The sequence below is a fragment of the Hippocampus guttulatus genome, chromosome 2 (assembly GCF_054856545.1).
Source record: "Hippocampus guttulatus isolate MCC_2025c chromosome 2, RoL_Hgut_1.0, whole genome shotgun sequence".
Lineage (NCBI taxonomy): Eukaryota > Metazoa > Chordata > Actinopteri > Syngnathiformes > Syngnathidae > Hippocampus > Hippocampus guttulatus.
The window spans coordinates 25,495,289-25,510,899 of NC_141262.1; the positions used below are offsets into that span (position 1 = coordinate 25,495,289).

General features: G+C 43.7%; 2 protein-coding genes across 2 annotated transcripts; both read left to right on the plus strand.

Moving 5' to 3' along the window:
* Positions 1-1,203: 1,203 nt before the first annotated feature.
* ovol1a (ovo-like zinc finger 1a) lies at positions 1,204-6,939 on the plus strand. Its single transcript, XM_086104930.1, has 5 exons — positions 1,204-1,817; positions 4,956-5,185; positions 5,612-5,803; positions 5,898-6,042; positions 6,313-6,939. Exons 1-5 carry the CDS (start codon positions 1,718-1,720, stop codon positions 6,636-6,638), a joined length of 993 nt encoding a protein of 330 aa, XP_085961056.1. The 5' UTR covers positions 1,204-1,717; the 3' UTR covers positions 6,639-6,939.
* A 504-nt stretch (positions 6,940-7,443) lies between these two features.
* On the plus strand, positions 7,444-15,323 carry mus81 (MUS81 structure-specific endonuclease subunit). Its single transcript, XM_086104927.1, has 16 exons — positions 7,444-7,547; positions 7,710-7,854; positions 8,591-8,720; positions 9,612-9,691; positions 9,872-9,979; positions 10,053-10,133; positions 10,211-10,299; positions 10,903-11,079; positions 11,227-11,313; positions 11,378-11,508; positions 11,574-11,686; positions 12,644-12,859; positions 13,788-13,913; positions 13,988-14,091; positions 14,163-14,246; positions 14,949-15,323. Exons 2-16 carry the CDS (start codon positions 7,714-7,716, stop codon positions 15,013-15,015), a joined length of 1,734 nt encoding a protein of 577 aa, XP_085961053.1. The 5' UTR covers positions 7,444-7,547; positions 7,710-7,713; the 3' UTR covers positions 15,016-15,323.
* The last annotated feature ends 288 nt before the right edge of the window (positions 15,324-15,611 follow it).

The following is a 15,611-nucleotide window of genomic DNA, read 5'->3' on the forward strand; positions in this document are numbered from 1 at the left end:
CAACAGTCTCTTTCATAAACATACACACTGACAGGTATGCTACCTGACCAGTATTTCCTCCTATCATGGAGGAATTATGCTCAAATGAAATAGAGTACATGCATGCAAGTAGTCGCTCACAGTTGACTCTCCCATCCAAAAAGTTGAATGTGTGTAGTTGTCAACTATAGAAAAGCGTGTCCATGTTGGGCAAAACCAGTGAAAGGGAAGAGCTTGACGGTCATGGAGATGTGGAGGAAGTCCCCGTGCTCTGAAGGCCCAAACTCCTCGGACCGCCCGGGCAGCATACCACACACCCATCAGCCTCTCCTACGTGACGCATGTACACAGAAGCCGTTAAAAGCATTGCAGCTTGTGTGAGCATTTAGCCCAATATTGTGCAGTGCCAAACACTCCATGTAGTCCCCCCCCCAAACCCACCCCACACAAATTGTAAAACATCAATTAATGTAGGGGAAAAGGGGATAGACACGAATAGTGCAGATACCATTGACTCAAGTGAGAATTTCATGTAGCAAATCTGAGAGTACAGGTCTTGTTAGTCAACACTGTGGCAACTCTTACGTGTGTGACCTCACCTCACCTCTTCCATGCTATGAGAGCTAAGAGGCATGCTATTTGTTTTAGCTTGTATTTTTTTTAAAAGTTAGTTTACCTTGTGTTTTTAGCTTCCTTTTTGTTATTTGAATTTACTTAATTCAACCATGTGCATTGGTTGCACATGATTAAAACGTGAGGCAAAGAGGGCTAAATTATTTTACACATTTTAATCTGGTGTATTTACAGCTTCATTTTTTTCTTATGAGCTAGCCACGGCCATTGTTTTTTTTTTTTTGCTTTTTTGCCACTCGGCAAAATATGCATTTTTGACTGTTTAACTTTCATATATATTTTAGCTTGAAAAAAAGATGTAAAAAAAAGTCATTTGAATTCTCTCAATTCAACTCAACTGTATTTATAGAGCACTTTCAAACAGCCATCGCTGCACACAAAGCGCTGTACATAATTCGACTCTGTGCATCAGTTGCACATGATGAAAACGTGCTATTATTCCGTTCATTTGGAAGCCACGAGGGTTGAACTCTTTACTGCATTTTAACCATGTGCAACCGACAAATAAGTATTTTTAGTGTCATTTTTAGCTTCTTTTGTTTTATGTTTTTTTTTCCTTTCTTTTGTTTCTGTCCACTATCGTGAGCAGCGGGTCCTTTTTTTTTCAGCGCGATGGAGATGTGTGACGATTACGCGAGCGTGTTCATTTGCAGCCCTCCTTCGTGGAACAGTGGAAAAGGCGGGCGAACCGGTCGAGCAGGTAAACTGAGGCCTCCGCCCCGAAGAGAGCGACTCCCTTCTCTCTTTGCTTCTTTTTCTTCCTCTCCTTGTCACCGTTATTTCTGAGGCGCATGCGCGCTGCCGTCGCTCGCCCCGCTCTCAAAGCGACTACCTGCGCTGCCGTGCGTGGCCGTACCGCTCGATCCGCCAAAAGTTATCGCGACCCGGGGGCTGCTCGCGTGTGCGTGTTCGAGCGTGGACAGTCGTCGTCGCACCCCCCCCCCCCTCCCTCCTCGCGGGGAATAACGGACTTTAGCTCAGGTGGACTCCTCACCTGCGTGCTACTTGGCGGAGGGAGAGAAGCTCAGGTGTGCGCAGGCGGAGGGACAGGAAAAGAAGACGAAAGGAAGAAGAAGAAGAAAGAAAGAAAAGAGTTGGACTCAACATGCCCCGAGCCTTCCTGGTGAAGAAGGCCAACGTCTCTCCGGGCAAGCGGAACTGGAGCGAGGTGCCGGACCACGAGCGAGGAGACGTTTACATCCCAGGTGAGAGCACGCTAGCCGAGCTGGGAGCTCTCCGGTTCCGCCTGCTCTCGGGTCCCGACCTACTAGGGAGGGGGGGAGGGGGGGCAGCGTTGTAACGGGACCGAGCGGCCGAGTAACGGGTTCAAAGCAAATGGCAAAAGACTGATCGAACTCCTCTTGTTCATGTAAACACCGAAATGTATTTCCGAAAAGTAGAAAAAAAAATACCATTCCATACCTGTTTTGAAAACTTGGGGGCTAGGGGTGGGGGGCATTTCTCCACCAATTAGTTGTATTAACGTGATCACCGAGGTGGGGGAAACACTGGCCAATCAAAACAATGTCTTTCCTAACATTCGCTGACATCAAAGGCAAAACTGATCAATTAGTTCTTGACAACCACTGAAAAAAATGCATCTTAACTCTCTCTCATTTTTTTTTTTAAAACGATACAATTTTTGAACATGCACCTCAAGCTGGTGGTTTTGCAGGCTGGCATGAGACAGAACACATTAATTACAATACAACATTAAAAATCTCTTAAATGAGGCTTGGGATTAGGGCTATCTTTCTTCTTCAAATCTCTATTTACCTCTCTCTAGTTTATATACAATATATATATACTGTATATATATATATATATTTATTTATTTTTACATAGGGTTTGGGGAAAAAAGTCATGATCTGTCAAAAGTACATGTAACTGCAAATGTGAGTTAAAGTAAAAAGTGGTCAAAACGTCACTTGAAAAAATATCATCATACAGTTTGTTCGCTTACAAAGAATTTGTACTTCCTTAATTCCCACCACACAGTGGGAAACAAATTCCAGGCGTCTGTTATCCCTGCTCAATTCATAATAACAAATTTTTAAAATTGATACTTTTGCGCCCCCCCCCCACCCCCAAATTGCTGCTGCTTTGTCCCCCTGCTCCCTCTCCACACACCAACTTTACATTGAAGCGCACCCCCTCAAGACAACAATCCCCATTGTTGCGTTTGACTGTCAACATCAGATAACAAATAACAGACGACACCCATCACTTTGTCATCATTGCTCTGCATGGATCACAACTACTAGTGTGGGATCTTATTGTGCAGGGTGGGCCAAAAGAAGTGGTACTCTTCTCAAAAATCTTTTTTTTTTTTAATTTGAGGGAAGGAAGGTAGAAAAGCAAGTGTAAGGCTGAACAATGAATCACATTGACAAAGAATACACTTTTCAAATGGGAATAGCTGCAATTTGGAAATAGGAAATAAAAGGGGCTTTAGGTTTTCATCTATGTATATTTCATTTATTTATTAGTGTCTGGATAAGATGCATGCATAAGAAATGCGGTGCAAATCTTGATTCTTTACAAATCAGTGTTTCACAAAACATGAAAAGTTGAGGCGATGACACAGCCACACATTTGTTTGCATGATTGTTGTCATCTGATTTATGACTAACTGACTTGTGTTACACCACGCGTTTCTTTGGTCGAATTTTTTTTGAAGTTGTCGTAGTGAATGCTGAAAAGACTACGATTCCAAGTGCTCGGTCAGTTAACAACTGTAATTGCATCGAATTCGATACCTAAACTTGTTTGGTTGCCTTTCTTTTAGCGGAAGCCTAACCTATCAAGCTAAAATGTTTATGCATCAATGTATTTGTTGAAAAAAAAATCCATGTGAAGAGGACATTGAAAAAAATAATCACCTATTAAATCTCACTTGCAGGATTGAGGGGGGGGGATGTCATTCAATTGTTTTTCAAAATTGGTCAGCCCTAGTAAGCAGTAGAAGGAAGGAGGATGTATGAATAATTTTCTGCACACTCAAAGCTGATTCCACCAAGCCCAACAACGGTCTCCACCAGACTTGTGGTATGTGCCGTTACTTGCTCTACCTGCCCGACCCGTGTAGGTTTAAATATGTGCCTGTGTGCAAAGTTCCAAAATCACCTGGAGTGTTTATAACTTGACCGTCTCCAGCATTCTTTCTTTTCTAAATTCACCAGAAATCCTCTTCATGTCAATGAGCAGCATGTTGTTTTGAAGGATATAACTTTACGTCCGATCTAATCGCTTTTTTGAATCCTCAACAACAGCGCTTTGAACTTGACACTGACATTTCACGTTTAGCCTCACTTTAAGCTAACATGCTAAGATAGGCATCCTGGGCATTGTTACTTCCCGTGACGGGTATGCTTTGGTACGTACAATCTTGCCATTTCTTTGTCGAAATCTCTCCATTCGTCTATTTTCCTTGACGCTGACGTTTCGCTGTTATGACTCATGATAAACTAACATGCTAACCGAGTATTTTATATAAAAGTGAGTGGCTTCCTTGTTGGAATCTCACCTCCACTGCCTCTGGTGGACAAAGGGTGTAACAACAAAACATAATTAACATGTTAGGTTATTTTGATAGATCAAGTGTGTGTGTGTGTGTGTGTGTGTGTGTGTGTGTCTTATGCTTCCTCCACAAGGTTAATGTTTATTGGACGCCAGGAGTTATAACGGACCCTGCAGACGCTATACACCTTGAGCAAACACACCCACACAAACACACGCACATGACCAGACTCTCCCATCTGAACGAGCTTGAATGACATGAAAATATGAAGTGCGAATTATGCTAACAAGTCACGTCAAGTTTTCCCTCTTCTCTCTTACTTACCGACCCCCACCCCAACACCACCAGTGCTACACACGCACACACACGCGCATTCATTCTTTGGCAAAGGGGGCGGGCTGAGCAAACAATAAGATGAGATTAAATATCCAGCCTGCAGCAGTCACCACGGAAACTATCGGCACTCATTACTAAAATGTTTAAGCGCTCAATGTCACCACTTCCAGATTGTGACGTGACACAAATAGGCGAGCTCCCCACCCACAAGGCCCCCCTTAGTTGACAATAGCTGCAGAGCACACCATTTGCATCGCCTATTTGCATTTCACTTTGGGTTTCGTGTGGGCACACACACACACACACACACACACACACACACACACGAAGATGAAAGGAGCTGGTCCTGCAGGCCTGTCTGGTCAGACGGGTCCAACACGGTTTCTTCGTAGTGTCTACTCATAAGTTACCGTTCAAAGCTTCTGCTTCAAAAAAGATGATAACTAACGTCCACTCCACCCCCCCCCCAAAAAAAATCTTTGTTCAGTCTCCATCTTCCCGCCGTCCGTCGTGATGATCGAGGACAAAGCGAGTCCAGCGGAGGTGACGCCGCTCTGCTTGGCCAAGCAGTCGCTGCCCGAGCGTCAGGCATACGCCGAGCTACCGTCCTGCACGGCGCTGGGCCGACCACTGAGTCCGGCGGCCCACGCGGATGAGAGGGCGGAGGCCTTGAGGAAGTCGCAGGGTGCCTTGGTGTTTGTCCGCTCCAAAATAAAGGTGAGGAGGCTCGGCTCGCTTTCATTTCTCCAGAATAGGTTGCCGATCCATCGGTCTGGTTTGGTACATTTTCGGTCCTTGTTGGGATCAACTAAACTTTACATGGTTTGCCTTTCGAGCTTGACCTGTTCTGAGCAACCAATCAGAGCTTGGAAATTTTTTAACAATTGTGGGCCAGCTAACTGGCCCTGTGAGGTGAATTTGAAATCCGATTGATTGAAGAAACAGTCTCATTGCTAATATAGTTGCAGTTCTATGGGCCAGAACTGCTGATTCTGAAAGCCACCAGTCAGACTAGATTGGCCTGCCAACTAACATCTCATTGGCCCAAAAAATCTGACATCCACAGCAACCTGCAAAATGAAAGGGATGAGGCTCTGATAGACCAGTACGGACATGAAGTAACTTCTTTGTTTCCCATTTCAGGTGACCACCGGCGAATTGCTGTCTGACCCCGACCTGCATCTTACAACCTTGAACCCGCTGATGCTGCCACACGCCACCAAAACACCCGTTGCCGTGACGACAGTGTCCACCCCTGCCGGGTTTGCCTCCTCGGCGGTACGATCGCCGGGTCAGACCTCCGTGAGCGGGACGGCTCCGCCTTACGCTTGTCAGGTAACCCCGGGACCACCTTCTTGGGTGCGGCGCTTTTGTGGGGTGGGTGGGCCGCTGGTCTACATCTGAACGTCCGTCTTTTGTCTGGGTTTAGCTTTGCCACAAGATGTTCCAGTATCAGCGCATGTTAAACAGACACATGAAGTGTCACAACGAGACCAAGCGCCACCTGTGCAGCTTCTGCGGTAAAGGATTCAACGACACCTTTGACCTCAAGAGGCATGTGCGCACGCACACAGGTATGTCACAAGGGCACAAGATAATGTCCTCTTAAGGTCCAGATACTAGGATGACAATTCAGCGCTTACATAGAACGGGGCCCAAAATGGCAATAGTAGTGGTAAAAATGTGCCTACTTAGACACAATTGTTCGTCCCGGAGCACCACATCATTTTTCTAGTAAGGACAAGCAGATTCCTGGTACACGGACCTCAAGATGGATATCGAGGATATTCCAAAGAGCTTTCCATACGCACCGCACCAAGATGTTGACGTCTTTGTCCGCGCAGGAGTGCGGCCGTACAAGTGTGAGCTGTGCGACAAGGCCTTCACGCAGCGCTGCTCGCTGGAGTCCCACATGAAGAAGATCCACAGCGTGACGCTGCAGTACGCCTACAAGGAGCGCCGCAACAAGCTCTACGTGTGCGAGGAGTGCGGCCACACGGCGGCCACCCAGGACGAGCTGCTGCTGCACCTGCACTCCATGCACCCCGACAGTGCCCTCTTGAAGGGCAAGGGGGCACGGCGGGGGGTTGGGGGAGGGGACGGCGAGTCCACACCGGGCTCCCCGCAAGGAGCCGATAGTGACGACACCACCGGATCAGCAGGCCAGTGATGTGAGGACAAGGAGCCAAAAGGACTCATTGCTATGTGTGTGTGTCTGTGTGTATGTGTGTGTGTGTGTGTGTGTGTGCGCGCGTGCGCGCGCACGTGTGCATTATGTACAATATGTGTATGAAAAGCACAACAAGCAGTTTGATTTCTCCATGGGATTCGCCTGGGATTACCTATAAACATATTTTTACACTTTTTTACTGCATGTGAATATGACCCGCGGGACTTATTATAAGGCAACTTAAGAATTTTCTATGAAAAAAAACTTATTGATTAAAAGAGACATTGAGATGAAATCACAATGCAGTTCTCTTGGTGTTTGTTGTATTCATCAAGCGGCTCTGCAAACTTACCACTTGCAAAGCAGAGACGCGGATCACGTGACCGAGCTGGATGAGAGGGTGCGGTCGGATTCCTGGTCGCTTGTCAGATCTTGTTGGAGGAATCCAGCAACCGCCTTCTTAGCTTGAGGGTATGTGAAGGAGGACGCATGGGTAACGGTATGGAAATTCCACATGGGCCAAGCGCAACAGGGTAACTGTCAGGAAAACTCAATCACATAAAATGTGAAATGGCTCACAAATCAAATACAGTACGTGGTCACAAAAGACTATTCTTTCATTCATCAAATCATTCAAATTGAAAATGTTCACAAAATTCCATGTGTGTGACGTGTTATTGCTGATTTTATATCGACTTCCTTGAAATCCTGTAACGTGTGCGATGAATAGCTTGCTTTGTTTTCATATGCGAATGCAAGTTGAGAAATGACGGCTAGGTGGCAATGTTGCCATAGTTTTCTCCTCCCCCTTCTTCTTCGTGACAAACCAGGAAGTCACGCCTAGGTAGCATCCGATTGGACCAGAAAGCGGATGGCAAACTTTGACTTGAATTGAAAAAGATTGAAAAGGTACGTTTTACTATCCGGAATTTATATTATTGGTGAATTGCGGACGAAGCAGCATGGAAGACCATGTCTCCAAGACCACAAGCATGAGCGCCGTCCCGTCTGTGCGTGACATACTGCAATCAGGTGACTACTCTGTGACACTCCATTTGTGATCTCATCCAGCGACATGTCCGCCTCCGAGCCGGTCCAGATGGGCCGAAAACGTCCCGTGCCCGCGTGTCCGAACCCGCTGTTCCTCAAGTGGCTCACTGAACTCCGAGACGAGGCCAAAGAAAAAGGCCTGAAGATCCAGTACGTTTATCAGAAGGTCGGTTGCTGCAAAAAAACACCCTGGCTCGTGATATGCTATTACATTTGGGGTTCGAATGTTGAAAATAATTCTTATTCCTTGATGTATTTTTTTCCTCAAATAACACATTCATGGAGCGGATATGCAAATATTTCACACAACGGCGTTTCAAAACATTTTATACTTTCTAAAGAAGTGAAAATAGTCATTTGTTTGCATGTTTGCACTGAGGAGGATTAAGAGGAAGAAATTTCATCTATGCTGCATGTCATACATAAAGCATATTTGACAATAAAGATGACCATGACCATGTTGAAATCAAAAGTTGTTGAAAAAAAAACGTCTCAACAGGTCAAGTTACGTTTTAATATCGGACTTTTTTTTCTCCTAGCATCTTCACAGTTCTTAAAGCTAGTGAACTTTTGGAGAAGTTCTGATTAAATTCCTTTACAGAGTGTCAGAGTAGCTTTCTAGACCTGCTGTTTGACATGTAATTTATTTTGTATTATAACCATATCAAATAAACAAATCAGCCAATAATAAACTATTTGGGAAATACTGAGAAAAATGATTGAATGTTTGATGACTCAACCAACTAGGATTGCGCAATATGACCTGAAGATGGGGAAAAAATGCAATTAAATTTTCAGTTTTTAATCTGATTTATTTCACAAATATATTTAAATGAATTGGGGGGAGGCTATGATGCGCCCATCCCTACAACCAACCATTATTGTTGTTCGTGTGTTTGTAGGCCATTAATTCTCTGAATAAATATCCTCTTCCGCTTCGGGATGCCAGAGAGGCCAAGATCCTGCAGAACTTTGGAGACGGCATCTGCAAGATCCTGGACTCAAAGTTGCAACAACACTACAGAGAGTGCGGTGAGACCCACAGAACATACACAGTGACTCAGAAGTTGGTTTTTTTTCCATTTCACTTTTGCCGTGTGATGAAATAAGGGGAATTTGATAGTTGATTGGTTAAACTTGAGAATAATTGAAACAAACAAACAAACTGCAGTAGGTAACAGAATATAAAGAAACATCAAATCAAAAGTAAACAACTAAACAAACTATACATATGACAACAAATATTAAGAATGTAATACAAAATAGTAGACATAAAAAATGCAAAATATTAGTTGACAAATATTAGATGAACATGCAACGGATGAATTCTTGTTTAAAATGACAAGAAATAAACTCACAAAATAATGCAAAAATGATGAAAGAAAATACAAAATGCTACAACAGGCATTAAGAAAAGACAAATTAGTAGACACAAATTACATATTAGGAACAAAAAAATGACAATGACCAAAATACCAGATCAAAATAACGGAACAAATAAATAAATTTTTGGACACATTGATATTACAAGAAATTTAAAATATATACTGTATATTAGGAGGAAAAAAAGCACAAACTACTCAAAAGTAGATGAGACATACCATAATCACAGTTCAAAAAGAAAAAAATACGAGATACAAAAAACAAATATTACAAGAACTGAACACATGAAATGATCGAAAATAAGAAAAAATACACAAATCTCGGCCACAAGTACACCAAGATGAGAACTAAAACAGTGCTACACAGACAATAATAAAATGTAAAGAAAATAATGCTGAGCATCATGATTTCATTCGTAACTGTAAGACAAAGCGTGTGATTGATTTGAAACGCGTCATGTGTTGGAAAAGAGACAAAACGCTGTAGTTTGAAACGGCAAAGTCCTACATGGCATTGAACGTGGCCTCGTCCCTCCCTTAGGCGAGAATGTCACCCTCGGCAAAGAAGCGTCGTCGCCTGCTGTCCCCTCCGACGACAAAAGTCCACGTCCCAGTAGGAAGGTGACACAGGATTCAAAACATTTCTCCTTATTTTTTTTTTTTTTTTTTTTTTTTTAAAGGGAAATGACACCCGGCTTTCAGCCAAGTTGTGTTCGGCGGCCTGTGAAGTGCTGCCTCCATGAGTGAAAAGTGTTCTTTACGTCATCATCCAACCATGGCTTTCTGTGTCAAATCACCCAGGACCAGAAACTAGAAAGACCGGTGACCAAGAGAAAGAAAAGGGAATACATGCCTCAAAAAGGATCCGGCGGCTACGCCGTGCTGCTCGCGCTTTACCGACACTCGCAGGTAATGTGATCGCCGTCACGCCGGGTTTCTTTTATTTGACAGCACAAAGAGCGAGCGGCGTGTCTCTGTGCAGACGGCGGGCAGTAAAGGTTTCATGTTCAAGATAGAGCTGCAGGCCCAAGCGCAGCATCTTTGCCACAAATCCTTCACGGTGGTCAGTTCCCGTTAAGCCTCTTGAATTCCAGATAGACTTCTTGTCCCTCTGGACATTTACGCTTTCTCCGCCCGTAGCCCGAGCTAGGGAGCAAGTATGCGGCCTGGTCGGCGGTCGCCACCCTGGTCAAGAGGAACCTGCTGATAAAGACGCACAATCCTGCGCGGTACTTTTTCATTTGAAGACGAATATAAGGTTTTCCATGACTTCTTTTCAAAAAACAAATCACGTGTACAAAACTAGTAGATCCCCGGAATACAAAAATATTTTTTTTTAAAATATGCAAATTTTCTACAAAAAATTCTAAATTTATTCAGACAAAAAAAATTACCAAATAATAGAAAAGATTCACAAAAAATTGATGAAAATCTCCCCCAAATTTGACACAAAGCATATCAAAGTTTGAAATTAGAAATGGACTTAACTAGATGAAAATACACAAAGATACCATCCATCTATTTAACTGAACCGCTTTATCCTCTGACGGCTGGGATAGGATCCAGCACCGCCCCCGCCACCCCGTGTACCTTGTCGATAAAGCGGATCGGAAAATGGACGAATGGATTGATGGCTTTATCTTCTCGAGGGTCGCGGGTGTGCTGGAGCCTATCCCAGCTCACTCCGGGCAATCTGCAGGCCACACCCGAGCAATTAAAAAAAAAAAATCGGGGATTGGGGAGGGCAAAAAAAAAAAAAAAAAAAAGCAAAAATACATGACATATTTCATGTGAACATTTCTCTCTGGCTGACTGGCATCTCACCTTGGCAGCTACTCTCTGACGGAGGAAGGCGTGTCTTTGGCGCAGCGTCTGCATTCAGCCGCCTGTCAGTCCGAACCGCCTCTGGAGGACAAGGACGACGACAAAGAGGAAGAGGAAGGTCGTCCTGTGACCGTGGACCTCACTGTGAGTGAGGAGGAGGAGGATGATGGCGAAGATGGGTTAGCGTAAGTAGGGGATGGAAATTAGCGTCCTCTGGTGGGAGCTTGGGGGCTTGCAAAGTCATTCGACAATCAGTTATTACATCTTGTCATTTGAAAAAGTGCACATGAGAAGCGTTGGGCTTTTGAAATGACCAAGTGTCCTTCTCTCAGACCGAGGTGCGAGGCAGCAAGCGGCGGACGACTCCTGGCAGGGACTTTCGACATCGTCCTGTGCGTGGACGTCAGCGAGACGACTGGGTAAGCGGCCGTGTTTTCATCTCATTCAGCCGCCGCCTTTCAACACGTGGCGGTGCGCCTGCAGCGGCAGCAGCCACCAGTGCAAACAGGAGCTGGTCACGGAGCTGCGCAGGCAGCGCGTCGACTTTGACGTCAGGAAACTCCACGTGGGCGACTTCCTGTGGGTGGCCCGGGAGAAAGTCACGCCCGCATCAGGTGGGATGCTCTCGGCCAGCCCTGCCGCCGCCCGCTTGTCCACACTAACACGAAACATTCCGCAGGTCACTCGCGAGTCGGCGCAGAGAGGGAGCTGGTCCTCGATTACATCATCGAAAGGAAGCGGATTGACGACCTGTGCGGTAGCATCATCGACGGACGCTTCAGGGAGCAGAAGGTCCGATAAGAACAACTTCTAAACCGTAGCATATTTACATTTTGGCATAGCGACACCAAGACAGCGCTTAATAATTGTTCAATTTTGCGTCACTCATCCTGTTAAAAGTCAGACCTTCAAAATAAAATCTTGCATTCTAATGAGAGTCTCACGACAGTTTCTTAGGTCACGAAATGATTTTGAGTGGGCAATTTACTGGCATGCGTCCATTTTGAAGGCCTGACATTTGACTGGATGTTTCACAGATGTAGCCGAGCAGGCCATGAGACTTATAGTTGCCTTCAGTTGTACGGAAAAGTGATTGTGGAATATGCTTTTTACGCAGTACGTCAAAGTTGTGGGTAGCAGCTGTTTGATAGATGGTGAGAAACAGAATTCAAAAAAGAACTCACAAAATGGCTCCCAGTCTCTTGCCTCCTTGCTCTGCTCCAGAAGTGTCAAGTTCCGGTCCTGCACGTTTTAGATGTTTCCCTCCTCCAACATACCTGATTTAAACGATCAGGATGATATCAGGCCCCTGCAGAGCTTGCTAATAATTTTAATCAGGTGTGTTGGTGGAGGGAAACTTCTAAATCATACGAAATATCAGCCATCGAGGACGCTGTCAAGTTTTTAGTATTGATAAAAATTATCTTCGGTGTTTATTTAACCATTTCATTTGTAATTTCTATCTGACACTGTTCTAGTGCATCAAGTTGTTATTTCCTATAAAAAAAAAAAAAGTCTTGATATTTTTAGGCATCTAGGACAGATTAATTGGATTTACATTATTTTCTATGGGAAAGATTGCTTTTGGATTTTGTTTTTCATCTCACTTTATGGAACAGATTCATATCACCAAAACTTCCACAGTCTGCACGCACTGCACATTTTTATTTGTTTTTTGAATTTATTTTTAATTTTTTATTTTAATTTAATTTTATTATTTTTTTTTAAATGTTGTGTTCCCTGTGTCAGTTTCGCATGAAGAGGTGCGGCCTGCGCAAGCCCATCTACCTGGTGGAGGGATTCGGGAAGGCGGCGTCCCACCTGAGCCTCCCCCAAATGACGTTGCAGCAGGCCATCGTCAACACGCAGGTGATCGACGGCTTCTTCGTCAAGCGGGTGCGGGACCTCAAGGAATCGGCAGCCTACCTCGCCAGCATGACCAGACACCTCACCAAACTCTACCAGGTCAGGCGATGACGAGCACGTCAACTTTAGAGTGGAATGAGTAAAAAGAACACGCGAGGGTTTTACAAATTGGACAGCCACAAACTTGAAGTACAGATCCACGATCAAATAAGAACCCAACCAACAATTCTCAAACGATGACAAAACGTGCAGAAACGAATGCAAAAAAATATTAGTAAAAAAAAACAACGAACATCAGACCAAAAAAAGGAAAATAATTAGAGATAATTCATGAAAAATATACAAATACCAAACAAAAAAGTATGGAAAAAAAATCTCAAGACATTGCATCCATATTAAAAATATAAGATGGGACATGCAGAATTATTACACTGGGGAAAAATGTAGAAATATTAGCTTGGAGCACAAAATTTAAATAGAAAATGCACCATTATTAGACACAAAAAACCCTACAAATAGCAGCCAAAAATACTGAGACTAGAAAAAAATGCACACGGTGAGGTAGACAAATACAAATGTTTTTGTTTTTTTAAGCAAAATTATTCGATTCGTAAAAAAAAATATACTGTATATACACAGTGTATATATATATATTATTTGACTGGAGAAAATAAGAAAAAAATGAATGAGTAAAATTTCTCGAGACAGAAATAGTCATCAAAAAAATATCCATTTTAAAGGTTATATAGTTATACTCCTTATTGGTCCTTACACGTTATGTATTGCATACTCAGTCCTGGTTATTTTAAATTGAGCTAATTTTATGTAAGATCAGATGTATAAAGGACTTGTATACTTTGTTCTTTTATTGACTGTATGGACCTGTGAATTCACAATAAAAAAAAATCAATTTTAAAATGTTATTTAAAAAACACATATTGGTTAAATGCAAATATCAGGGAAAACATTTGACATGAAAATGAATGAAATAAACAAATGTGAAAAGCGTGTGAACTGGAATCCTCAGAAACGCACGCTGGTGTGCCACTCGCGTGAGCTGAACGGTGACTCGGACCGCCGCGACGACGGCGCCCCCTTCTCGTCCTCCTTACTGTCTTTCGCCGAGTTTAATGACGGCGCCGTCAAGAACAAGGTGAGCCGCCCGCTTTTTGGGCTTGTGCCCGGCACGCTGAGTGACTGACACCTTGCACCTCATCTCTGCTTTAGAGTCAGACGGTGCGTGAAGCCTTTGCCAGACAGTTGATGCAAGTGAGCGGCCTGTCCGCAGACAAAGCAGCGGCCATCCTGGAGAGATACAACACACCACACAGGTAGTAGCCTCGCTCTGCGAATACCGCGTGGCGCAAGCTTGCGCCGCTAATCTCGAATCTTCCCGCCTTAGTCTCCTGGCGGCGTACGACGAGTGCGCAAGTGAAGCGGGCAAGGAGAAGCTGCTGTCCACCATTCGATGCGGGAGGCTCAACAGGTTGGCCAATAGAATTGCTAGTTTGCGACATTATGATCACGCCTTAGGCAATGGATATTTGAACACAAATGGTACGCAACCACATCTAGAACAGACAAGATGACAACACTCACAGGCATATATTCTTTATCCTCAGCAAAAGAATAAACAACTGTTCCTGCAGTTTACTGAGTCGCAGTAGTTGGGAGGGTCTTCTTTGTTTTCGTGACTGTATTATACTGCCCCCTTGTGGGCAAGTTACACTTTGGCGTCGCTATAAAGTAGTCGCCATGCACAGACCGTTTAATGCTTGACGTTCTATTGAATTCTATGATTGCAACATGTTTTATAAAGTGCAATCATTTGAATAATTTAAAAAGCATGACAAAATTTGGATTGGTTTTTTTTTTGTTGTTGTTTTTTCTGGGAAATATTTTCAGTCGTTTCAACGGGAAAAGGTGATTTGAATTACAATTTGGTGACATCTGGTGCCAATTACAAATCCTTGAAGCTCGATGGGTGACAGATTGGTCCATTTCTGCAGCCAATAAATCGTTTTGCCGTGATGTCACATACCGCCATGTTGGAGGTCCACGCAGTGTTTTGTTGCGGCGCTTGTTGAGTGTTGGAATAGAAGAGAAGTCTCCTGATCTATATCGCCAAGCTGGCGCACATACACCTTCTTAGAAAGACGCTAAAACTCTGCCACTTTGTTTCCCCAAGGAATCTGGGTCCCGCTTTGAGCCGAACTCTCTACCAGCTATACTGCACCAAAGGAGCGCTGTCCTAAATCGTCTTGGATTTCAATGAAGGATTCTTGCTGCTACCATTTTTATTCAGTGCTGATACCAATCATGTGACCACAAATTGGAGCTTTGCATCCTAACTGTTGGTCGGAGTTTCTCAGATGAAAGTCACCTGGAAAACAACAAAAACCCTTAATGTGAAGAAGGGCAAAATTGATCGGAAATATGCGATACGTTGATGTGTTTATCAACAGAAGAAGATGAAAGTTGAGTGTTTCAAATGGTGTGTGCCATGTCAACCTGTTTTGTACATTTTCTTAAATCCTATTTTAAAATAAAATGTTTAATCCCACTCGAAACAAAGCTGCAAGTGGACTTTTGTGGTGATGGTCATACGTACGACACGCGTAAACGACGTAACGACATCTTCAGAAGACGTCTCCATGAAATGATGATGTTGAGTGATCATCTCATTACCCCAAAACATTTGTCCCTCCTCCCGCTGCTCATTTTACACTCAAATCACATCTAGAAATTAATTTGCTCACTATGTGGCTAAAATATGAAGTCCCAAAAGAAAGTTGTAGAACAAGGAATAGATCACTTACTTGGGACTAGAAACTATGTTACAATTTCCCTG

What these genes read in the sequence shown, in the direction of transcription:
- ovol1a (XM_086104930.1), top strand. Translation starts at nt 1,718, where the DNA reads ATGCCCCGAGCCTTCCTGGTGAAGAAGGCCAACGTCTCTCCGGGCAAG. An exon ending in AGGAGACGTTTACATCCCAG is followed by an intron (nt 1,818 to 4,955) that starts GTGAGAGCACGC and finishes ATCTTTGTTCAG; the next exon opens with TCTCCATCTTCCCGCCGTCC. An exon ending in GCATGTGCGCACGCACACAG is followed by an intron (nt 6,043 to 6,312) that starts GTATGTCACAAG and finishes TTGTCCGCGCAG; the next exon opens with GAGTGCGGCCGTACAAGTGT.
- mus81 (XM_086104927.1), top strand. Translation starts at nt 7,714, where the DNA reads ATGTCCGCCTCCGAGCCGGTCCAGATGGGCCGAAAACGTCCCGTGCCC. An exon ending in TCCAGTACGTTTATCAGAAG is followed by an intron (nt 7,855 to 8,590) that starts GTCGGTTGCTGC and finishes GTGTGTTTGTAG; the next exon opens with GCCATTAATTCTCTGAATAA. An exon ending in AAGACGCACAATCCTGCGCG is followed by an intron (nt 10,300 to 10,902) that starts GTACTTTTTCAT and finishes TCACCTTGGCAG; the next exon opens with CTACTCTCTGACGGAGGAAG.